The sequence below is a fragment of the Hypanus sabinus genome, chromosome 27 (genome assembly GCF_030144855.1).
Source record: "Hypanus sabinus isolate sHypSab1 chromosome 27, sHypSab1.hap1, whole genome shotgun sequence".
NCBI lineage: Eukaryota > Metazoa > Chordata > Chondrichthyes > Myliobatiformes > Dasyatidae > Hypanus > Hypanus sabinus.
The window spans coordinates 1092982-1119112 of NC_082732.1; the positions used below are offsets into that span (position 1 = coordinate 1092982).

Here is a 26131-nt window from a genome sequence, read left to right on the forward strand (position 1 = left end):
GGAGATGTCTTCCTTTTTTAAACAAAGGGGCTTCCCTTCTTCCACCATCAACTCTGCTCTCAAACACATCTCTCCCATTTCCTGCACATCTGCCCTCACCCCATCCGCCTGCACCCCACTCGTGATAGGGTTCCCCTTGTGCTCAACTACCACCCCACCAGCCTCCAGGTCCAATGTATAATTCTCCGTAACTTCTGCTACCTCCAACAGGATCCCACTACCAAACACATCTTTCCCTCCCCCCCCTTTCTGCAAGGATCGCTCCCTACGCAACTCCCTTCTCCACTCGTCCCCTCCCCATCCCTTCCCACCGATCTCCCTCCTGGCACTTATCCTTGTAAGCAGAACAAGTGCTACACCTGCCCTTACACTTCATCCCTCACCACCATTCACGGCCCCAGACAGTCCATCCAGGTGAGGGGACACTTCACCTGTGAGTCGGCTGGTATGGTATACTGTGTCCGGTGCTCCCGGTGTGGCCTTTTGTATATTGGCGAGACCCGACGCAGACTGGGAGACCATTTCGCTGAACACCTATGCTCGGTCCGCCAGAGAGAGCAGGATCTCCCAGTGGTCACACATCTTAATTCATGTCCCATTCCCATTCTGATATGTCTATCCATGGCCTCCTCTACTGTCAAAATGAATCCAAACTCAGGTTGGAGGAACAACACCTTATATACCGGTTGGGTAGCCTCCAACCTGATGGCATGAACATTGCCTTCTCTAACTTCCGTTTATGCCCCTCCTCCCCTTCTTACCCCATCCCTGACATATTTATTCTCTCTCTCTGCCCATCACTCTGCCTGTTCTCCATCCCCCCTTCCCCTTTCTTTCTCCCGAGGCCTCCTGTCCCATGATCCTTTCCCTTCTCCAGCTCTGTAGCACTTTCGCCAATCACCTTTCCAGCTCTTAGCTTCATCCCACCCCCTCTGGTCTTCTCCTATCATTTTGCATTTCCCCCTCCCCCCACTACTTTCAAATCTCTTACTATCTTTCCTTTCAGTTAGTCCTGACAAAGGGTCTCAGCCCGAATCGTCGACAGTGCTTCTCCTTATAGATGCTGCCTGGCCTGCTGTGTTCCACCAGCATTTTGTGTGTGATGTTTCAGGTCAAAGATGCTTTGGCAGAATGGAAAAGTAAGAAGCTAAGTATGTTTTAAATTAGATCACTGATACTCCAATTACATTTTCATTAGCATCAGGAATATGGTTCAAGCAAGAAACGTTGTTGATAGTGTTGCCCTCAATTGTATTCCCAAACCTCCTGATCTCTTCTGTTTTGAGGAGGTAGCAAAGACTATTTTTGAAGGCAGTGAGATAATCCTCTTGGATTTTAGAAAGTTTCTGGAATCTAAAGGATAGCAAATTGAATCCAAAACTGGGAGTCAGTTTTAGCAGGAAAATGCTAATAATGATGTGTGTTTTTTACCTGATGACTGTTACCTGGGGTCTATCAGATCTCAGTATTCAATGCCTTACTTTCTTTTAAAGCAGGTCAGTAACTCGGAGGGGAAGAGAAGTTTTTAGCTGAGTTACACCTGACACTGTGGGGAAAAGATTTTGCCTGAAGGGAGATATGGAAGATCAGCTAGGGTCAGCTGACCAGAAAGGTTGCAAGTGGAATTTAATCCAGAGGAGTATGAGGTGTTGCATTTGAAGAGATACAGTTAGAAAAGAAATTTGAGATAAATAGTAGGCTATTGAGAAGTACAGAGGAGAGGAGCTTCCAAGTGTCTGTCCATCTGTCCTTAAACAGAGAACAAGTTAACGGGAATTGGCTGAGGTACGTGAGCGCAGTCAGAGGACGAGGTGATCTGACCCTCTCATGCCTGCTCTGCCACTCAGTAAAATGTGCCTTCCCAGGTGGAAAATCCCAGAAATTCATTACCACATTGATGAAAAGTCTCTTCCCATTTCTGGCTGAATACCCAAACCCAGTTTTTGAGACTGATTCCAGGTTTTATACAACTCAGTCAGTTGAAATGCCTTCCACAGCAATAGGTTCATTGAATATCTCATAACTTTCAATGGAGTCACCTCTCATTCCTTTTAAATGTTACTATCCTTTTCCTCAAATAATAAAGTTGCTACCCAGGAATAATCTGGTCAATGTGCACCTCATACTGAAGGCTAATTTTGACTCCCACTTTGTGTTCTGCCCATTAACCAGAACAGAGAATTACTACCAATTCCATGCATTCAGATTCTGTTTAAAAATCTCTAGTTTGGCACCTTCTCAGAGGCCTTCTATATACATCAAATTAGCTGGTTTGACCTTACTTAATCTATCAGTTGATTCTCAAAATATTGCTGCAGATGTGTTAAACATCTTTCATGAATCTATGTTGACTCACCACCCAGGACATCGAGGAGGAAGTACAGAAGTCTCAAAACCCACACTCAAAGTTTTACGAACACCTCCTTCCCTCCACCTTTAGATTTCTGAATAGTCCATGAATCCATGAACACAAACTCATTATGCATTTTCTGTATTATTTATTTTTGTACCATTTTTTTTGACTTGCTTGTACTGTTGCCCCAAAACAAACTTCACAACGTATGTCAGTGATAATAAATCTGTTTCTGATTCTGAAACCCTTTTTGTTATTATTTTCTAATTGCCTTGTTCGTGTTCTTTGATAATAGATTGCTTGTGACTGATAGTAAGCTAAGTGCTCTCTTTGTTAACACTAGCCTGTTAACAAAGCAGGGACAAGCGGGCCCATTGTCCCTGCTGTTGTTGTTTCACTGAACTTGCGTCCACATACCTCAACTTCATTCTAGCCCCTTTGGTTCATTCCCTTCCCACCTACGTCTGCAACACCTCACGTTCTTCGATCTCTTCAATAACTTTGAATTCCCTGACCCTGCTCACCTTATTTCACCCGATACACTCCTATCCCCCAATCAAGAAGGCCTGAAAGTTCTCTGCTTCTTTTTCGATAAAAGACCTGTCCAGTTCCCCTCCAACACCACCCTTCTACGTCTGGTGAAACTGGCCCTCACCCTCAACAATTTCTCTCTCAGGTCCTCCCACTTACTTCAAACTTAAGGGGTAGCCATGGGCACCAACATGGGCCCCAGCTATACCTGCCTTTTCATTGGTTACAGTTCGAAGTTTTCTCAGGTAATGCTCCCCAACTTCTTTTGTGCTACATTGCCAGCTGTATTGGTGCATCATGAACCCATGCTGAGCTTATTAATTTCATCAACTTTGGCTCCAACGTTCACACTGCCCTTAAATTCACTTGGTCCATTTATTACCCCTCTCCCCCTTTCTTGTACTCACTGTCTCCAACTTTGGGGTCATACTTCTTATCGATATCTTTTATAAACCAATCAGTTCCATCGGTTATCATGACCATACCTCTTCCCACTCCTGTCTCCTGTAAAAATGCAAGTCTCTTTTCTCAGTTCCTTTGTCGTCACTGCAGGTGTTCCCAGGATGAGCTTTCCTTTGAGGATATTCTCCTACTTCAAAGTACAGGGTTTCCCTTCCTTCATCATTGATGCTGCCCTCGTTCTGCTTGTCATTTATTCAACCTCTTCAGCATTGCTCACAACTAAAACAATGGTTCACAAATCCTTCCTGTATGTAAGGCTAACATCCAATGGGAAGTTGTCCATGCCTGCCACTGTACAAGGTGAACACCTCAGAGGAGGACCACAAAAAATAGCCCTGTCACTGGAAGCCTTGCCCTCTGTGTAGGAGGAGTTAAAGAGGGTTCATCACGTCAGCCACCCAGATTTCACAGGATTACATCTCCATTGCTAAATGTCCCTCTGTAGAACTGTTGATGCAGCAAGAAAGACTTCGGGGAGAACTGTGGCATAATACAGGCTTCTGTATGTGCCTAGACTGCCCCAGAATATCAGGACACCATCACTATGGGCTCAATGATGCTGCCCTAATTTAAGGGCAGCCTACATGGTGTTGTTGTTCGTCCTTTGGAGTCGAAGACGACCACGACTTCTGTCAGGTGGAGGGTTTGTGACTGTGGGTCCGGAGGTGACTGGTGAGGCCAATCCGGGCCCTGAAAGCTCGCCCACATGTGGGTGCTGCAGTGGAAGTGGAGGTAGCTTCCTCTGAGTTTCCTCTGAGCCTCTGTGGTGCATCTGATTTCTGCTGGATACGCTCCTTTAGTGGTCCTGCTCCACCAGGTTGGGCGGTCCAGAGCAAGCGATTCCCAGCTACTGGGATTGATGTTGAGGTCTTTGAGGGACACTTTGAGGCAGTCTTTGAAACGTTTCTTCTGCCCTCCAACTGAGCGCTTGCCCTGGCTCAGCTCTCCATACAGCAGCTGTTCTGGTAGTTGACTGTCAGACATCCTGATGACATGGCCAGCCCATCTGGCTTGGGCTTTCTGTAGGAGGGTGTAGACGCTGTGGGTGCTAGCCTGCTCCAGGACCTCCGTGTCTGGGACTTTGTCCTGCCATCGTACTTGGAGAAGTCTGCGGAGGCAGCTCAAGTGGAAGTGGTTGAGCTGTTTAGCGTGTCTGCTGTAGACAGTCCAGGTCTCGCTGGCATAGAGGAGGGTGGTGAGAACCACTGCTCGGTAGACCTTCAGCTTGGTGGTAAGGCTGAGTCCTCTCTGCTCCCATACATTCTCACGGAGTCTCCCAAAGGCGGCACTGGCTTTGGCAATTCTGTTGCTGATCTCTGCATCTATGTTCACCGCTCGTGATAGAGTACTGCTCAGATAAGTAAAGCTGTCAACTGCCAGTAGCTTCTGCCCCTTTACTGTGATGTGTGGTTCCTGGTAGGGCTTTCTGGGTGTGGGCCGGTACATAACTTTGGTCTTTTTGGTGCTGATTGTAAGTCCAAAATTGTCACAGGCTCACAAGAAGCAGTCCATTTCTCACTGCATCTTCTGCTCTGTGCTGGCGTTGAGGGCGCAATCATCAGCGAATAAGAGGTCGCTGATGACAGTCTCCTTTACCTTCGTAACAGCCTGTAGACGCCGGAGGTTGAATAGCCCACCACCAGTCCTGTATCTGATGTGTATACCATCCTGACAATCGCGGAAGGCATCATTCAGCATAGCAGAGAAGACCATGCTAAAGAGTGTAGGGATGAGAACGCATCCTTGCTTCACACCGTTCGTCACTTCTGACTCATCATCATCATCCAAAACTTTCACCATCATGCCATCGTGGAACTGCCGAACAATCGTGATAAACCTGCTAGGGCAGCCAAACTTCTCCATTATCTTCCATAAGCCATCTCTGCTGACCGTATCAAATGCCTTGGTCAGATCGACGAAGGTCATAAAGAGGTCGCTGTGCTGCTCTTGACATTTTTCCTGGAGTTGGCGTGCAGCAAATATCATGTTGACAGTTCCATGTCCTGCATGGAAGCCACACTGGCTTTCTGGGAGGAGACCTTGCTCAAGGTGTTGGAGGAGGCGATTAATCAGGATGCGAGCCGAGATCTTCTCAGCTATGGACAGGAGGGAGATGCCTCGGTGATTGTCACAAGACTGGCGGTTGCCTTTCCTCTTGTAGATGTGGACTATGCTGGCATCTTTCAACTGTTGCAGGACCTTTCCTTCGTTCCACATAGACTGGAAGAGCTCAGTCAGCTTCTGCATCATGAATGGGCCTCCTGCTTTGTAGACTTCAGCAGGGATGGCATCTGATCCTGGTGCTTTGCTACAAGAAAGTTGCCCGATGACTTTTCTGACTTCTTCTTCTGTGGGGAGGTTGTCAAGGTCCAGGTTGATCTCCACCTGACGTAGGCGAGCAATGGCCTCAATATTGATTTCAGCAGGGCGGTTGAGGACCTGGTTGAAGTGTTCAGCCCATCTCTCCAAAATCTGCTTTTTCTCTGTCAGCAGCCGAGTCCCATCTGCACTGAGAAGGGGGGAGGAGCCAGAGGACTGAGGTCCATACATAGTCTTCAAAGCGTCGTAGAAACGCTTGGTGTCGTGACTGTCTGTGTAGCCCTGGATCTCATCAGCCTTATTGCTGAACCAGGCATCCTGCATCTCACGGAGTTTCTTCTGCACTTTCCATCTTCCACTGGCAGGGCGTCTATCTTTGCTTGTGATGTGGGATCGTTCTGGTGGGCTCTGACAACAGTGCCTGTATCTCCTCGTCGTTCTCATCGAACCAGTCTTGATGTCTACGGATTGTTGGTCCGAGGTGTTCGAGAGCGGTAGAGTAGACCATCTCTGAAAGCCATCCACTGCTCTTCAGTGGTCATCCTGGGGTGTGTCAAGCAGCCTGCTATCTAGGTCTTCACGAAATTCTTCTGCAACTACACTGCTCTTCAGCTTGGAGACACTGAGCCTCTTTGCAGTCTTGACCTTGGGGTCTTCTCACAGGCAGGATGCGAAGTTTAAACTTGGACACTGAGTCGATGATCTGTCCAGCAGTCAGCACCACACAGGGCCTTTGTCACTCTCACGTCTTGCCAGTCCCTCTTTCTGGTGATGACAAAGTCGATCAGATGCCAGTGCCTGGAGCGTGGATGCATCCAAGATGTCTTGTTACGGGTAGGGAGGCGGAATAGGGTGTTGGTGATGACAAGGTCATGCGTAGCGCATGTCTTGAGGAGCAGCAGCCCATTGCTGTTACACTTGCCAATACCATGTCTTCCAAGAATCCCTTCCCAGGTCTGGTAATCTGTCCGCACTCTGGCGTTAAAGTCCCCGAGGACAATAAGCTTCTCTGACTGTGGGACTGCTGCTATGAGGGTGTCAAGTTCTTCATAGAACTTATCATTGATGTCATTGGGGTTGGTCATCATTGGGGCATATGTGCTGATCAGGGTTGCACTCCTCTTATTGTCAAGTGGGAGCCGAAGCGTCATCAGGCGATCATTGATGCCCTCTGGAAGCTTGGCAAGTTTACAAGCGAGGTGGGATTGGATGGCAAATCCAATGACAGCCTCTCGTTGTTCAGTGCTGCTGCGACCGCTCCAGAAGAAGGTGTACCCACCACCACGTTCTGTAAGCTGGCCCTTGTCTGCTAGGCGTGTTTCGCTGAGTGCTGCATTGTCCACATTATAGCGGGCTAGTTCTTTGGCGACCAGTGTTGTTCTTCTTTCTGGTCTGACAGCCTTGGTGATGTCAAGCAGAGTTCGCACGTTCCATGTGCCATGGTTGAGCACCGTCACTTTCGTCTTCTTTGTAGTTCGACCGCTGAGTGGGATCCCTGCCAGCCGCGGTGTGCTGGCCAGGGTAAGATGAAGCAGTCTATGTTTGAGGCACCTTTTCTAGCCCCTTCCTCCATGGAGGGGAGCAGAGCGATTCCTAAAGAGGACTGCTCAGACACCCAGGGGACTGCCGAGCTCCACTGCTGCTTCATTCCAGTGGAGAACAACCCCATGCCCTGGGCCACCTGTGTGCAGGTTTGTGACTACAGCTTCCAGTGTATCCACAGCTGCTGCTTCGCCACTCGCCCATCGCCACAGGGCTTGAAGTTTTTTAGCGGAATGGGTTTGGAGTCGTGACTTGCACTTGACTTGGATTAAAGTGAGGGAGAGTTGCGCAAATCGTCAGCCTCACTCTCTCATCCCGACCTATCTGTATCCAGTTGCAAGACAGAGTTGAGACAGCTGGAGATAAGTCGGGATGCAGTGGATGGCCAACAGTGTCCTACGTTGCTCACTGTGCCCTGATTGCGCTCCACAAAGCTTTGCTGGGTCCGCCTTTCTACTCGTTGGACCACCAAGTGGTGGTCTCCTCCACGTAGTCTGCCGAATTCAGTCTTCGCATGCGAAGTAGACAAGCCCTAACTCACCGAGGGTTTGAGGCCCATCGGCTACCCTCACCAGGTTTTGCCGGCCAGTCGAATCCGTTGCCCGGGGTGTTGCCGAGGTTGCATGCTTATTCATGCTACATGGTAGGCTTATTCAGAAAGTCGGAAGGCATGGGATCCAGGGAAGTTTGGCCAAGTGGATTCAGAATTGACTTGCCTGCAGAAAGCAGAAGGTTGTGGTGGAGGGAGTACATTCAGATTGGAGAGTTGTGACTAGTGGTGTCCCACAAGGGTTGGTTCTGGGACCTCTACTTTTCATGATTTTTATTAATGACCTGGATGTGGGGGGGGGGGGGCGGTAGAAGGGTGGGTTGGCAAATTTGCAGACGACACAAAGGTTGGTGGTGGTGTGGATAGTGTAGAGCACAGGTGTCAAACTCAAGGCCCGCGGGCCATATCCGGCCCAGCGTACAATTATATCCGGCCCGCGAGATCATTTTAGATAGATCTGTTATTTTAATTATTAATGGCCCGGCGATATGAAGCCTATGATTGTAAGTTAGTACCACTCATAAAAATAACCCTTGCTCAGCAGTCTTCTTCATAAGAAACAGAATTTGTGAAGTGAAACACTTTGTAGTTATAGCAGAGACTGAGACACATGAGAACAGGCTGAAAAAACGGAGGCAATGAAAGCTGCATTCGCACGCGCCCGACTGATCCGGCCCACATGAAGCTGCATTTTGCCCAATCCGGCCCGTGACCTAAAATGAGTTTGACACCCCTGGTGTAGAGGATTGTCAAAAATTGCACAGAGACATTGATGGGATGCAGAAGTGGGCTGAGAAGTGGCAGATGGAGTTCAACCCAGAGAAGTGTGAGGTGGTACACTTTGGAAGGACAAGCTCCAAGGCAGAGTACAAAGTAAATGGCAGGAAACTTGGTAGTGTGGAGGAGCAGAGAGATCTGGGGGTACATGTCCACAGATTCATGAAGTTTGCCTCACAGGTGGATAGGGTAGTTAAGAAAGCTTATGGGGTGTTAGCTTTCATAAGTCAAGGGATAGAGTTTAAAAGTCGTGAGGTAATGATGCAGCTCTATAAAACTCAGGTTAGGCCACACTTGGAATACAGGTTTCTCCCGCTATTTGAAGGTTCCTATGAAATGGTTCGTAAGCTGGAATGTCGTAAAGTGAAGAAGTGATTACCATTTATTTATATGGGAAAAATTTGTGAGCGTTCACAGACCCAAAAAGTAACCTACCAAATCATGCCAAATAACACATAAAACCTAAAATAACAGTAACATATAGTAAAAGCAGGAATGATAAATACACAGCCATATAAAGCAGGAATACTTTTCTGCAATTATTGCAGCACTGGTTGCCGTAAGAAAATCTCACGCCAGCACTCTCGGCAGCACCCACGGCAGAAACACACGGCGCAAGTGCTCTCAGCAGAAGCACTCTTTAAGCTATGAAGCTGCCAAATAACACATAAAAGTACACAGCCCATATAAAGTAGAAATAATGTATGTGCAGTGTAGTTTCACTTACCAGAATTGGGAAGACAATGAGGACACTGATGGTGTGTTAGGCTGAGTCGTCGAAGTTTGGGATGGTGGGAGGTAGAGGAGACTGGGGTTCATCTCATCATCATCTGTTTCCATCAGGACAGGCAGGTCACTATGCCTGCCTGCCTTGATGTTGAAGGTCGAGGCTTGCCGTCTGCTGTGGCTGATGTGCAAGGCTTGGAAAACAACAGTTTAACAAATGCTTAACCTCGCGCATTTTTCTATCGTACAGTTCTTTGTAAGCACTGAAACCATCCTGCAAGTATGTCCTAAACCTACGTACCCTTTCAAAATTAAAGTGCAATCATTGCAGTGTTGTCAATCGCAGCGAAAATCTCACGCAATTGCTTCACGTTCAGTTCCTGAATGACTTCACTTTCTTCAGTTCGCTACTGCGTTCAGCTTCAATTGTTATCCTTTCCTCTTCATCAGCTCTTCATCTGTCAGTTCTTGGTCATGGGATGCCAAAACCTCTTCGACATCATCTTTGTCAACTTCCACAAACCCTTAGCTAAACTCACTATATCCTTACTTAGTTCACCACGATCAAAACGCTTTATTATGTCTAGCTTTACGCTAAGTGTTACACCCTTACACGCTCTTTTAGGCTTTTCCGATTCCTCAGAACTCACCTTGCTAACGGATGCACAAAATAAATTGACATAAAGCACAGATGCTCACAGGCACGTGTTTAAGTAATGGCGGCTAGAATGCAGTTCCGGGGGAGGAGCTTGGCTGCTCGGCGCACACGCTTGCCTTTTTCATAACAGTGAAAGCACCTTCTATTAGTGATAACAGGTAACTAATGTAGGTCTTTCGTAACAGCGAGTTGTCATAAAGCGACGTGAACGTTCAAAAAACGGGGGACACCTGTACTGTGTCCAGTTCTGGTTGCCTCACTATAGGAAGGATATGGAAGCATTGGAAAGGGTATAGAGGAGATTTACCAGGATGCTGCCTGGTGTAGTGAGTATACATTATGATCAGAGATTAAGGGAACTAGGACTTTACTCTCTGGAGAGAAGGAGGATGAGGGGAGACATGATAGAGGTATACAAGATAATAAGAGGAATAGACAGAGTTGACAGCCAGTGTCTCTTCCCCAGGGCAGCACTGCTCCACAGAAGAAGACCCCTTAAGGTAAGGGGTGGGAAGTTCAAGGAGGATATTAGAGGAAGGTTTTTTTTACTGAGAGAGTGGTTGGTGTGTGGAATGCACTGCCTGAGTCTGTGGTGAAGGCAAATACACTAGGTAAATTTAGGAGACTAGGTGACAGGTATATGGAGGAATTTAAGGTGGGGGCTTATACGAGAAGCAGAGTTTAAGGGTCGGTCCAACATTGTGGGCTGAAGGGCCTGTACTGTTCTATGTTCAATGACCTCTGTATCATTCCAGTCTGCTACATCTAATAGTTTCCTTCTCCTCACTATGTTAGGGAGGTTACCCAGACACATTCTCTCTCCTTCCTCAGGTACAGAGTATGTGGTATGTGGATTTGGTATGTGCATTTAGCTGCACTGGCAAGTAGCATGATGTGAAGATAGACAGGCTTACAGAAAGTGTGAGGTGCATTTTCATGTAAGACAGTTTTATGTTACTGGCAATATTATAATAAACTAAGCAGTTGTATAAATATTTGAAACAGCAGCAATAAAAGGTGAAAAGTGACCATTGCAGGATGAGAGTGTGCTCCAAGTTGGGAGTGGTGGGGGACAGTAGGGCACTCAGGCAGGCTGTTAAGAAGTCTGACAACCTGGGGGAAGAAGATGTTACCCAGCTTGCCACATCTGGGTCTTGTGCTCTGGTACCTTCTGTCTGATAGCAGGAGGTCAAAGAGATTGTGGGAAGCACTCTCCAGCAGTTATTTGTGTCTCTTTAAGAGGTTGGCTTTGGAGCTGAAGCTGCACAATTGTATCCCAAACTGGCAGATTCGGCGTTACACTCAGAAGAGATTCTGCCAAAGCTGGAAATCTTGAGCAGCACTACTTCCCACCACTGCCTGTAAGGAGTTTGTATGTTCTCCCCATGACCCCGTGGGTTTCCTCTGGTTTCTTTGCACATTTCCAAAACGTGTGGGTTAGTAGATTAATTGGTCACGTGCGTGTAATTGGGTGGTGTAGACTCATTGGGCTGGAAGGACCTGTAACCATGCTCCAAGTGTCTTAAAAACACACACACACACACACAAAATGCTAGAGGAACTCAGCAGGTCAGACAGCATCAATGGAGGGAAATGAGACTGAGGGAGCCCAGTGATGCTGGTAGGGGCACTTACAATATAAGATTCTGATCCCTGAGAGACAGTGTTAGCCTCTATGTAGCCCTCTTCTAGTGTCAGTAAACCATGAAAGAGATTTCTGGTGAATGCCTATGATTGATCTTCATACATTAGCAGAGTTCAAATTTTCGGGGAATGACAATAGATCAGGATGTACTGAAGTAAGAGACACATTCTCCACTGTTATGGAGGGTCATCTTAACTTTGATTTAGGACATCAGGATTCTGTTGTAACAAACAAATTTCAGCTTCTTTGTGAGCAAATCAGACTATCCCTAAATTTATTGAAGTTTGGGTAATGGACAGGGTTACAATGGACAAAAATTGTGTGATTAGGGTTTAAATCCAAATATTCAAGATGCGGGGAGCATGGATTAGTCTGAAGGTGCACATACAGGGGTACCGTGCTAAGTTAGGGTATTCCCATGAGTGAGAATTCATCCTCTTGCTAATAACCTATTATATCAAAAACATGAGTAATGATCACAGCACCTGGGGCTGCTTAGGAACTTGTGAATCTGACAATCTGAGAGAATTTATTCAGACATCATCAATGCCTGATCCTGATGATCATGACTTTTTTTGTTTTGTTCCTTAATATAAAACATCTGGATAGAGGAAGTCAGATGTTAGAATAAGTTATAGATCTTTGCAGCAATTCAATGTTAATATCATCTCTAAACTGACTTTACAAAGCACCCTGGAATGTTCAGTTTTGCTGGGCCCAATATTCCAGAGTATGTAAGCAGCCAAGTAGTGGTGCGTTAGTGGGTTGCACTTCAGGGAATATGGATGTTTCAAACAGTTATGGAATGGCATAGAGATGGTCCTACCTTGGCAGTTTCATTGCTATTATTCATTCTTTCTTCCCTCCATTGTTCCTCCATCCCAATTTATTATTTCCTCTCCTTTGTCTTTCCCTTTAATCCCACTTCCCACACTTCCTATTCCTTTCTAACGTTTTCCCCTGTTTTTCAGCCTGTCCATTGGGATCATTTAAGCCTCTCCAAGGAGACAATCTCTGTCTGACCTGTCCAATCAACAGCCGGACCACCAGTGAAGGGGCTACAAGTTGTATCTGCCGGAATGGATACTATCGCTCAGACTCCGATCCACATGACATGCCCTGTACCAGTAAGTTCACTGTGACAACCTTCTATTGTGTAAACAAGGAGAAGACCCAGGTAAACTCAGAGACACAAACATTGTAGACAAAGAGTTTCAGATATGTGGTGGGGAGGGGGAATACAGGGGTAGAGCTGAAATAGTCCTGTCAGTCTGGAAGATGTGGACTGAACTCAGAGACACAGAGACTAGCTGTGATTAACACACAGCCCATGAGCCTAACAGATTAAAACAAGACTTTTAATTAACAGTTCAAGCAAACCTACCCAAATTCACTCTACAGATAAATGCGGTCAGTATCCAAATACCCCTGGCATCAGCAGTGAAAGATACCTGTGGCCACCAAAAAAGCCTAGCTGTAGTTACCAGATTAATGAAAATAGTGATCTACAGGCCAGGCACAGATACAGCGCTTCTCCTGGCCTGCTGTGTTCCACCAGCATTTTGTGTGTGTAACAAACGGCTTCTATCGTTCAGACATTCATAGGTCAATTTTGCCCAAAAATTGGAATGTACACTGAATCACTCTATAGGGTAACCATACCCCCACAATATTGCAATGTGGGAAACTGACAAGTATGAACGGAAGTGATTTCCAAAGCAACAAAAGTGATATCCTGTAATGAAACTAACAGCCTATGATCCTATGGGACGTTGGTGTCTGATTACTGTGAGGAGGGTACATGGAAAGAGATTTATTTTTTCCAAAAGTTTGAGTTTATACAGTCTGTGATATCATAACTCAGGGATAAGATAGGAATGGAGAGGGGAAAGAGAGTAACTATAGTGGAGAGGGAAAGAATGAGGAATAGAGATTAAAAGGTCCAAGGTGGTGTAAAGGAGGGAAAATAGACAGGGATATGAGAGAGAATGAAGGGAAAGCGGAAGGGGAAAACAGGAAGGAGAGAAAGGAGGCATTGATTCCAATCTGAGGAGGGACATCATTTAAAAAAAAACACCTCATGAGAGCATGCAAAAGTAGGTCTCTTGGTCCCTTAATACAGTGTGTCATTCTGTATAGTTTTGGCTCAGGGCTCAATTCCCTCTTCTCTGCTATATGCCCTCATCCCTAATCTTCCAGAAGTTAATTTGTCCCGTGTTTTAAATGCCTTATGATCTGTCCCTAACCCTGCAGCTAGAGATTCACTATCCTCTGGGTAGAGTGACGTTCAGTTCAAGTTCAAGATCAGATGAGCCACTGATTATTTATTTATCTTATTTAATGACGTACAACGTGGAATAGGCCCTTCTGGCCCTTCGAGCCTCGCTGCCAAGCAATTGCCCAATTTAGTCCTAGCCTAAACGTGGAACAATTTACAGTAACCAATGAACCTACCAACTGGAACGTCTTTTGGAGCATGGAAGAAACTGGAGCACCCAGAGGAACCCGCACGGTCATGGGGAGAACATGCAGACTCCTTACAGACCGTGACAGGAATTGAACCGGGGTCACTCGTATTGAAAAGTGTTGTGCTAACCATGCCATCCAGCTGTCAGTAAAATATAGTTACTTGTATTCAACAGTAAAATATATCTGTTTAGAGGAACAACACCTCATAACCTACATATTCAACAAGAACATCAAACTTTCAAACTTATAGTAACTGCTCCCTCTCCCTTTTTCTGTTCTTTATCATCTCCTGATCCAACTGGGTCTCATAACTCTATCTCTTTCCCCTCCACCATCCACACAGTCCTGCCACTGGCTCACCTCCCCCACCTTTATTCCATGCTGGACCATCCTCACCCATCAGATTCCATCATCTTCAGCCATTTGTCACTTCTGCTTATCACTTCCCACTTTCTGACATCATACCTGTCACTAGTTTCACCTGAATCCACATATCACCTGCCAGCTGTTGGTCCACCCCTTTCTCTCTCTTCTTTATACTGGTTATCACCCTCTTTCTTTCAATCCAGGTGAAGGGTCTGACCCAAAACATCAAAGTTCAAGGTAATTTTTATTTATCAAGCTACTTTTATGTCACAGTATACCATCTTGAGATTCATTTACTTGCAGGCATAGTCAAACACCTTTTCACTACATCTTAGGGCAAACAACAATTAACTCAAGAGTGGATAAATCATAAGCAAATTTATTTTACTTGCAGCAAGGGAAGACTAGCACCTCACAAGAGCTGGTGATAGCTTTGAAAAAAACAGACTGCATCATCACTCCTTTATTCACAAGTGTTGGCTACCCATGCCAGTACAAGGACAGGGTATACTCTGTTCATCTGCTTATCAGTGTACTTGGCATTCTAACAGTGATGCATCCATTTGTCTTTCTGCAGTTTGTCATACACTCAAGGTCCATCAGCATAATGTTGCATGAACAAAATTAGCCTAGCATTCTGATACAATACAGGTTTCATTTTGTTACTACAAGTGAAGTACTTTTCCACAGCATTCACAGTAGAACTGAGAAGTACAATATAATCAATGAAAAACTACACACAAGCTATGACAGATGAACACCCAATGTGCAAAAAGAAGAAAAACTGGGCAAATAATAAATAAACAATGAGAACATTAGATTTAGAGTCCATGGGTTGTGGAATCAATTTAGAGTTGAAGTGAGTGAAGTTATCTCACTGACCTGATGGTTATAGGGTTGAACTGTTCCTGAACCTGATGTTGTGGGACCCAAGGCTTCTATACCTTTTTCTTGATGGCAAAAACAAGAAGAGAGCATGGGCTGGATGGTGGGGGTTTTTAACAATGGATGTTGGTTTCTTGTGGCAGCACTCAGGTAGATATGCTCAATGGTTGAGAGGGCTTTGCCTGTGATGGACTGGGCTGTGTCCACCACTTCATGTGAGCTTTTCGGTTTTTGGACATTGATATTCTGCGCTGTGCATCTATAGAAGTCTGTCAAAGCTTTAGAAGGCATGCCACAAAGCTGTAAGTATAAAGTGAGTAGAGCAGGGAGCTAAGCCCCCAGCCTTGTGGTACACTTGTGCTGATGGTTATTGTGGAGGAGATGCTATTGCCAATCCACTCTGACTGGGGTCTACAAGTGAGGAAATCAAGAATCCAGTTGCAGAAGGGAGTATTGAGGCCCAGGTCTAGGTGCTTAGTGATTAGATCTGGAGATAATAGCGTTGTGCTGTAGTCAGTGAGTGCATCTTCACTGTGCAGATGTTCCAGAGCTGAGTGTGAGCCAATGGTGGTATCTGCTGTTGACCTGTTGTGACGATAGGCAAATTGAAACATCAACTATCCATTTCCCTCCATAGGTGCTGCCTTTCATGGTGAGTTTCTCCATCATTTTGTCTGTTGCTCTAGATTCCAGCATCTACACCCTCTTGTGTCTACATCATAAAAGATAATATTTTAAACGAGATGCTGTATGATTGAGCTGGTGTGTGGATGCACAGAGCATACAAGAAAGCACACTCAACTCTTTATCAGTAGAATGCAAAACCTTCAGAAGACACTGATCTGGCCTCAGCTGCAATATCCAGCACTACCGTTGTGATCATCTCATGAACAGCAGGATGCAAAGATATTGGAGAGGATCGAGAGGAAATTTATAAGAATGGTTCCTGGAATGAGGGACTGCAGGTACATGGATACGTTAGAGAGGATGGGATTGTTCTTTACAAAAGAGCAAGCTGAGGGGAGATTGGATGGAGTATAAAATGGTGAGTGGTCTGGAGTGTGCGTAATAGGAAACTGGTCTCTGATGAAGGTTCAGATACAATTGAAAGGGAGAAAATGAAGTTTTACATGAGGAGCATGAGTAGTGTGTAGCTGAAATCTGGAACACCCTGTGGTGGATGCAGTTTCCCTATGGCCTTCAGGAGAGAAAAGGTGAAATTTATGAGAAACATTTATGAGGAAGTAGGGGAGGAAGCTGGTGTCCTGCACAGACAAAGTGAGCCAAGTGGCTGCCTTTTTTGCTCAACCATTCTCTTAACATAGAATATACACCGAATGCATTCTTGAAGAGGAATTTTGTTACGTTGTAGAAATAGTAGAAAAAATGCTAAGTAGGATTGCTTTTCAGTCTTGTTTTTATAACATGTGTTATGTGGGTCCAATCATTTTACCTTTATCTTTTCCAAGCAACGCCATCTGAACCACAGACTGTTATTTCCAGTGTAAATGAAACATCCCTGAACCTGGAATGGACACCTCCACGTGAGTCAGGAGGCAGGGAAGATGTAGTTTACAACGTGATCTGCAAGACCTGCAAATCTGGACATGGACGCTGTACTCGATGTGGGGATCATGTGCAGTTTGTTCCACGTCAGCTGGGCTTGGCTGAGCCGCACGTTTACATCAGCGATCTGTTGGCACACACACAGTACACCTTTGAGATCCAAGCTGTGAATGGAGTCTCCGATCAAAGTCCTTACTCACCCAGCTTTGCATCCATCAATATTACCACTAATCAAGCTGGTAAGGGACTTGTTATTTTCCATTCATTAATGTGCAGATGTGGGTAATTCCTACCTCTGTGATTAGAATAACTTGAAAGAGATGCACTGACCTTCATCTAGCACAGCAGCTTCCTAAAGTTCATGTCTTGGTTCTTTATTTTTTGCCTGTTACATTTTATACAACACTATTCCATTGCTGCGTTCTTGCCAGAATGATCAGCACAATGATTTTGTGTGGAGACTCCGCCTGTGACACTGGAGTTCAGCAGTCTTGTTGCATCTGATGAAGGGAAATCTCTCCACTGATTTCCTTGAAAGGGAAAGCTCTGAGAATCCAAGGGTATTTTTAGATTTTGTTTTTACTGCTTGAATTCATTGGATTTTTTAAAATGTTACATTTTTAAATATTCTAGCTTTTATTTATTAATTTTCCTGGCTTGATCAGGTAGTCTTTCCGTAAGTTCTTTGAATAATTCTGCAGGTATTATCCAAATTGAGAGCCAGCTTTGCCAGGTCTCTCTGATAATTTGGGATTTTATAGGCAGGTTTTGCTCAGCAGAGCTTCTCCCCCGCACACGTCCTTGTGGTTGAGGAACTCACTGGCTTTGTCCAACAGGACTTTGCCATGTAAGAGAATAAGCAAGGACAATGGAGTGGTGACTTGTTAGAGCTGGTGGAGTCATGTATTGAATGTAGGCCTGACTACAAACTGCACACTGCTGAGTTGGAATGCAGTGTACTGAGGAAACGTTAGGTCATCACTGGCAGTAAGGTCAGTAGTCAAGAAAGGCTGCAGCATGTCTGACAGCGTGGGGAATCTGTTGGATTAAATTGCATATATTTCAATGCAAGGTTCTCATCAGGTAGTGCAGATGAATTCAGGCATGGATAGCTACATTAAACTTTTCACCTTTTGCCCTTAACCCAGGACCGCAAGTTGTTGTCCCACCCAACCTCTGTAGAAAAAGCCTGCTTGCATTTTCCCTATCTATACCCCTCATAATTTTGTACACCTCTATCAAATCTCCTCTAAATCTTCTACATTCTAAAGAATGCAGTAATAATCTATTCAATCTTTCCTGATAACTCAGGTCCTCCAGAACCAGCAACATTTTGGTAAATTTTCTCTGTACTCTTTCAACCATATTTACATCTTTCCTGTAGGTAGGTGACCAAAACTTCACACAATATTCCAAATTAGGCCTCACCACCATCTTATACAATTATAACATAACATTCCATCTTCTGTACCCAATACTTTGATATGTGAAGGCCAATGTGCCAAAAGCTTTGTTTATGATCCTATCTACCTGTGATGCTACTTTTAAAGAATTATAGAACTGTATTGCCAAATCCCTTTGTTTTACCACATTCTCAGTGCTCTGCTGTTCACTGTATAAGACCTACCCTGGTACTGAAGTACAAAACATTGCACTTGTTTGCATTAAATTCTATTTGCTATTTTTCAGCCTGATCTTGGTGTCATCCACAAATTTGCTGATCCGGTTAAGTACATTGTCATCCAGATCATTGATATAGATGACAACAAACGACTCAGCACCGATCCCTGTAGCACACCACTAGTCACAGGCCTCTTGTCAGAGAGGCAACCCTCTACTACCACTCTCTGGCTTCTCCCACAAAGCCAATGTCTAATCCAATTTACTACCTCATCTTGAATGCCGAATGACCGAACCTTCTTGCCCATCCTCCCATGTGAGACCTTATCAAATGTCTTACATCCACTGCATTGCCTTCACTCACTTTTCTGGCAACTTCCTCAAAAATCTCAAAACATGACCTACCTCACACGAAGCTACGCTGACTACTCTTAATCAGTCCCTGTCTCTCCAAATATCTGATCCCTTAGAATACCTCCCAATAACTTTCCCACAATTGATATCAGGCTCACTAACCTATAATTTCCTGGTTTATGTTGAGCCTTTTTTAAACAGCAGAACAACTCTGACTATCCTCCAATCCCCTGGTATCTCTCCTGTCACAAAGGATATTTTGAATATCTCATCCAGGGCCCTGGCATTTTCTGCACTTGCAGAAGGAACACCTTGACAGGCCCTGGGGATTTACCCATTCTGATTTGCTCAGGGTAGCAAACACTTCATCCTCTGTAATCTGACCAAGGTCCATGAAGTTGATGCCATTTTGCCTCACTTCTATAGACTCTGTATCCATCTCCTGAGTAAATACAGATGTGAAAAATTCATTTAAGATCTCCCCCCATCTGCTTTCATTTGTGAAGGCCTTCCACTTTCCACCTTTGCCAGAAAACAGCTTGTCCCAGTCCCACACTTGCCAGATCATTCCTAATACCATCAAAGTTAGTCTTTCTCCAATTTAGAATCTCAACCTGTGGACCAGACCTATCTCCTTGCATATTTACTTGGAAACTAATGACATTATTGTCACTGGATGCAAAGTGTTCCCCTACACAAACTTCTGTCACCCACTCTGTGTCATTCCCTAATAGAAGATCCAGTTTCGCACTCTCTCTCATTGGGCACTGATGAAGGAAACTGTACTGAACACACTTGACAAACTCTATCCCATCTAGTCCTTTTAAATTGTGATTTCCAGTCAGTACATGGAAAGTTACAATCTTCTACTACAACAACCTTATGTTTCTTGCAACAGTCTGCGACCTCTTTACAAATTTGTTCCTCTAAATCCCTCAGACTGTCGGGTGGTCTGTAATATAGCCCCATTAAAGTGGTCATGTCTTTCTTATTTCTCAGTTTCACCCATAACACCTCATTAATCAAGCTCTCCAGTCTGTCCTGACAAAGCACTGCCGTGACATTTTCGCCGACCAGTACTGCTACCCCACCTCATTTAAAATCACAGCACATTACAGACCTTTCAGCCCACAGTGTTGCGCCGCAAAAGTAACCTATTCTAGAAACTGCCTATAATTACCCTACCACAGAGCCCTCTATTTTTCTAAGCTCCGTGTACATATCTAAGAGTCTCTTTAAAGATCCTATTGTATCCGCCTTTACCACTGTTGCTGGCAGTGCATTCCACACACCCACCACTTTCTGTGCGGAAAACTTACCTCTGACATCCTCCCCCAACCCCTCCACACATGAACCTATTTTCAAGCACCTTAACACTATGTCCCCTCATGTTAGTCCTTTCAGCCCTGAGAAAAAGCCTCTGGCTATCCACATGATCGATGCCTCTCATCACCTTATACACCTCTATCAAGTCACCTCTCATCTTCTGTCACTCCAAGGAGAAAAGGCCAAGTTCACTCAACCTATTCTCAAAAGGCACTCTCTCCAATCCAGACAACATACTTGTAAATCTCCTCTGCACTCTTTCTATAGTATCCACATCCATACTGTAGTGAGGTGACCAGAACTGAAACAGTTACTCCAAATGGGGTCTAACTAAGGTCTTATATAGCTTCAACTTTACCTCACGGCTCTTGAACTCAATTCCATGGTTTATGAAGGCCATCATACCATACACCTACTTAACAACACTGTCAACCTGCGCAGCAGCTTTGTGTCCTACACACACAGACCCCAAGATCTTGCTGATCATCCACACCAAGAATCCTACCATTAATATTATGTTCTGTTTTCAAATTTGACCTACCAAAATGAGCCATTTCACATTTATCTGGGTTAAACGCCATCTGCCATTTCTCAGTCCAGATTATCTACAACACCCCCAACTTTAGTGTCATGAGCAAACTTATTAACCCACCCTTCTACTCATTTGGGTAATTAATAAAAATCGCTGAGTAGGGGTCCCTGAACAGATGCCTGCGAATCCCTTTATTATCCCTCCTGCTCTGTCACGTCTAAAACAACAGAAATATAGAATATTGAACTGTCAGTCCTACCTCTTCTGCAACCAAGTCTCATCTAAATGGGACAGAATTTGTCAAATGTGTTCAGGAAAGTCAAATGGGATCCAGGGAAGCTGGTTATTTGAACATGGAATTAGCTGGATGATGGAAAGCAGAAGGTGATGGTAGGAGGTTGTTTCATGGATCTGAGGCCAGGGAATAGTGGTGACAACAACGCCATTACTTCACAGTAAATATAGCTATCAGGAATTAGAGAAGTATCTTCATGAGATGAGTAAGGAATAGTAAATGCAGTTTAATTCAGGTAAATTCACAATATGGCCAAGGAAATGTTGTTGAACAGTGAGCCCTAGGAGTGCACTCACATGGTTCCCTGAAAGTGGTATCACAAGTAGACAGGGTGGTGAGAAAGGTTTTTTACATATTGGCCATCATCAGAGTATGGGATTTTATGGTCAGTTTACAAGATCACAAGACTATAAGACATAGGAGCACAATTAGGCCATTTGGCCCATTGAGGTTTCTCCATCATTTCATCACGGCTGAATCATTTCCCACTCAACGGCATTCTCCTGCCTTCTCCCTGTAGCCTTTCACACCATGAGTAATCAAGAACCTATCAACCTCCACCTTAGGAACACACACAAAATGCTGGAGGAACTCAGCAGGCCTGTCAGCATCTACGGAAAGGAATAAACAGTTGACATTTCAGGCCAAGACCTTCATCAGGACTCCGCCACCTTAAATACACCCATTGACATGGCCTCCAGAGCTGCCTGTGGCTACGAATTCTACAGATTCACCAACCTCTGGCTAAAGACATTCCTCCTCCTCTCCATTCTAAAAAGATGTCCTTCAATTCTGAGGCACCACCATCTCATCCTAGCCTCCTCCTCCATAGGAAATATCCTCTCCACATTTGCTCTAACTAGGCCTTTCAACATTCAATAGGTTTCAATGAGATCTTCCCTCATTTTTCTAAACTCCCAACGAGTGAAGGCCCAGAACCATCAATCACTCCTCATACGATAAGCGTTTGATTCCCAAATCATACACATGAACCTCCTCTGAATACTCTCCCAATGGCAGCACATCCTTTCTTAAATAAGGAGGCTCTAAACTGCTTCCAAATTTCCAAGTAAGGCCTCACCAGAGCCTAATAAACCCTTGATTTTATATTCCAGTCCTCTTGAAATAAATGCCAACATTTCATTTGCCTTCCTCACCACCTCACAAATGTAAAGTAACAATTACTGAATTCTGCATGAGGACTCCCAAGTCCCTTCGTGCCTCGGATTTTTGGATTTTCTTCCCATTTGGAAAATAGTCAACACCTTTATTTCTTCTACAAAAGTGTAGGACCACACACTTCCCAACACAGTATTCTATTTGCCATTTCTTTGCAAATTGTCCTAATATGTCCAAGTCCATCTGCAGCCACTATACTTCCATACCACTACCTGTCACTCCACTTATCTTCGTAATGTCTACAAATTTGCCCACAAAGCCAACTATTCTGTCATTGAAGTCATTGACAGCCCGTTTACGATTTATGTCAACGATTTAGATGAAGGCATTGGGATGATTTTGCTGATGATACTAAGTTTGCTGATGATACTAAGCTGGGTGGCAGTGTGACATGTGATGAGGATGTTAGGAGAATTCAGGGTGACTTGGATAGGCTGGGTGAGTGGGCAGATACTTGGCAGATGACGTTTAATGTGAATAAGTGTGAGGTTATCCACTTTGGGAGTAAGAACAGGAAGGCAGATTATTATCTGAATGGTGTAAAGTTAGGTAAGGGAGAAATACAAAGAGATCTAGGAGTCCTTGTTCATCAGTCACTGAAGGTGAATGAGCAAGTGCAGCAGGCAGTGAAGAAGGCTAATGGAATGTTGGCCTTTATTACAAAGGGAATTGAGTACAAGAGCAAGGAAATCCTTTTGCATTTGTACAGGGCCCTGGTGAGACCACACCTGGAGTACTGTGTACAGTTTTGGTCTCCAGGGTTAAGGAAGGACATCTTGGCTGTAGAGGAAGTGCAGCGTAGATTCACAAGGTTAATTCCTGGGATGTCAGGACTGTCTTACACAGAGTAGTTAGAGAGACTGGGCTTGTACACGCTGGAATTAAGGAGATTGAGAGGGGATCTGGTTGCAACATATAAGATTATTAAGGGATTGGACAAGATAGGGGCAGGAAATATGTTCCAGATGCTGGGAGAGTCCAGTACCAGAGGGCATGGTTTGAGAATAAGGGGTAGGTCATTTAGGACAGAGTTAAGGAAAAACTTCTTCTCCCAGAGAGTTGTGCAGGTGTGGAATGCACTGCCTCGGAAGGTAGTGGAGGCCAATTCTCTGGATGCTTTCAAGAAGGAGCTAGATAGGTATCTTATGGATAGGGGAATCAAGGGATATGGGGACAAGGCAGGTACCGGGTATTGATAGTAGATGATCAGCCATGATCTCAGAATGGCGGTGCAGGTTCGAAGGGTGAAATGGTCTACTTCTGCACCTATTGTCTATTGACATACAACATAAAAAGAAGCGGTCCCTACACCGACCCCTGCAGAACACAACTAGTACCAGCAGACAATCAGGAAAGGCTCCTTTTACTCCCACTATTTGCCTCCTGCCAATCAACCAATCTTCTACCCATCCTATTAACTTTCCTGTAATCCCATGGGCTCTTATTATGTTAAGCAGACTCATGTACAACACCATGTAAAAGGCCTTCTGAAAATTCAAGTACACAATATCCACTAATTCTGCTTTTCCTATCCTGCTTCAACAATTGCAAGCTGTCCAGGCCCTGAGGCAGCAAAGTAGCCCCAAACCATGATGTTCCTTGCTTCACTGTTGTTATGAGGCTATGGTGTTGGTGTAATTAATGAAGAAAACTATGTAATTACAAAGGGTTCACAAACTTTTTCTTGCTACTGTGTCTATCCTGTGCCTTCTGAATTGCTTCCAGAAACTCCAGTTATTGCTGCTGTGCCATCATCTCTGCTAGTGTCCCCTTTCAATTAACTTTGACAGCTCCTCTCTCTTGCCTCTGAAATTCCCTTTACTCCACTATAATACTGATACATCTAACTTCAGCTTCTCCCTCTCAATCTTCAGGGTGAATTCTATTATTAGCATCGCACACAAAATGCTGGAGGCCAGGTAGCATCTATGGAAAAGAGTACAGTCGATGTTTCAGGCTGAGACCCTTCAGCAGGACAACTGTTTCTATTATTAGTATGATCACTGGCTCCTAGGAGCTCTTTATCTTAAGCTCCCTTATCAAATCAGGTTCATTACACAACACTCAATCCCAAATAACTGATCCCCAAGTGGGCTCAACCACAAGCTGCTCTAAAAAGCCATCTTGTAGGTATTTTACAAATACTCAGTCGTGGGATCCTGCACCAATCTGATCTTCCCGATCTACCTGCATATTGATATTACCCAAGACTATCGTAACATTGCCCTTTTGACAGGCATTTACTATGAGTACTCAGATGAAGAAAGAGCATTTAAGGTAGAATTGAAAACCTCAAGTCCTTGCACCAGGACTGTACCAAAGCCCCATGTAATCAGTGGAAATAGCACAACACCTCACCAGTTAGCTTTCCAGCAGTCACATCAGACATTTCTTGCCCCTTCTATGGATGTGCCTGGGGTTTCCACACTGGCCTCATCAGACACCTGAGAATCAGAGTGGAAGTAAATCATTCCTGATCCTGAATTAACTGCCCGAGAGGAAGTGTGAGTAAGTATTCATTCTGCAACCAAAAAGAGTCCAGCCTGAACTCTCTGCCTTTAGTAATACTTTTGTTCTTTAATCTAGGATACAGAAACAAACCCTTCCAGCCCAACGAGCCTCATGTTGCCCAGTTACACACATGTGACCAATTAACCTACTAACTCGTACACCTTTGGAATGTAGGAGGAAATCAAAGCAACCAGGCGGACCTCACAAGGTCACAGGGAGAACATACAAACTCCTTACAGACTGGGTCACTGGTGCTGTAACAGTGTTATGTTAAGTTTACACTATATATAATAACTAAGGTTCAAAGGACCTGGGCAGTGCAAGTGCATAAGGTAGACAAAGCAGTGTCCACAGTGATCGTATTTAACGACTGAGTGGATGTAAGGGGCCAAATAGTTGACTCCTGCTCCTGTTCTTTTGAGTCAAGGCTTGCTCCTGCTTCACAACATACACCTGTATGAAGAGGTTAGAACAATGGTACTTCAGATCAAATTTACAACCATCTTTTCATTATTCCTGATGGGTTCTGAACAGATTGGTGTACAGATTGTTAATGATTCAATCAGCATGAGATCTTTAGTACTCTTTAGAACTTTAGTAAATTACTTAGATAATAACAGAACTTTAATCTAGTTTACTTTAAGCATGCAGTCACTGGTTGTGGTACCAACAGTTGATTGTTTAAGTAATTTGTTATAGTCAGGTCACTCGTCTGAGTTTTACTGGTACCATGTAACCCAGTACTACCTGTCGCATGGTCGGGTGGTCGGTGACTAAACCGACTGCCCCACCAGGCTTGCCTGGTGAGGAGGGTGGCTAGACACCTTGCAGGATGAAAAACAAGACCCGTCAAAGGGTGGATGAACCCTCTTATAGGGTCAATGACCATCCAGCACAGAGGTCACCAACTTTTATTTGCACTGTGGACCATTTTAATATTGACAATATTCTTGCAGACTGGCAGATGGAGGGAGGTGGGGGAGGGTGTTAATCACGACCGGAATATAGGTGATAAGTCCACTATGAATCTCTTGTAAGTGGCTAATACACTCAATTTCATTCCTAAAAGGGTTTATCTAATGAATTTAATATTAAACACAAAACGCATATTTTCCTCGCATGAATATAGTGATGTCAATAGCATCATAACATTTTAAGTAACACTTGGATATTAAACGGTGCATATTTTCCTCACGTGAACTCATAAAATCATTGCAACAAAACAATATCGCTGAATCAGTGGGAGCCCTGGGCCTGTTTCCCTGCAACAAGATGGTCCCATCGAGGGGTGATGGTAGACAACGATACTCGAAGGGGGTTTCTTATGTCCAGTCTATTCCGCAATTTAGTTTTCGTTGCATTCATTGCAGAAAATCCCTCTTCGCAGAGGTATGATGTTGGAAATGGAAGCAACATTTTCAGTGCTTTCATGGCTATTTCAGGATATTCAACCTTGACTTTGATA

The 26131-nt window shown here is 44.6% G+C and overlaps 1 protein-coding gene across 1 annotated transcript in view; it reads left to right on the forward strand.

The window, feature by feature from the left end:
- LOC132381967 (ephrin type-B receptor 2) overlaps positions 1–26131 on the forward strand; it is a 468380-nt gene that overhangs the window by 238979 nt on the left and 203270 nt on the right. Inside the window, exons 4-5 of the mRNA XM_059951670.1 lie at positions 12535–12690; positions 16753–17088. Of these exons, the coding sequence (XP_059807653.1) occupies positions 12535–12690; positions 16753–17088 (492 nt within the window). The remainder of the gene's footprint in view (positions 1–12534; positions 12691–16752; positions 17089–26131) is intronic.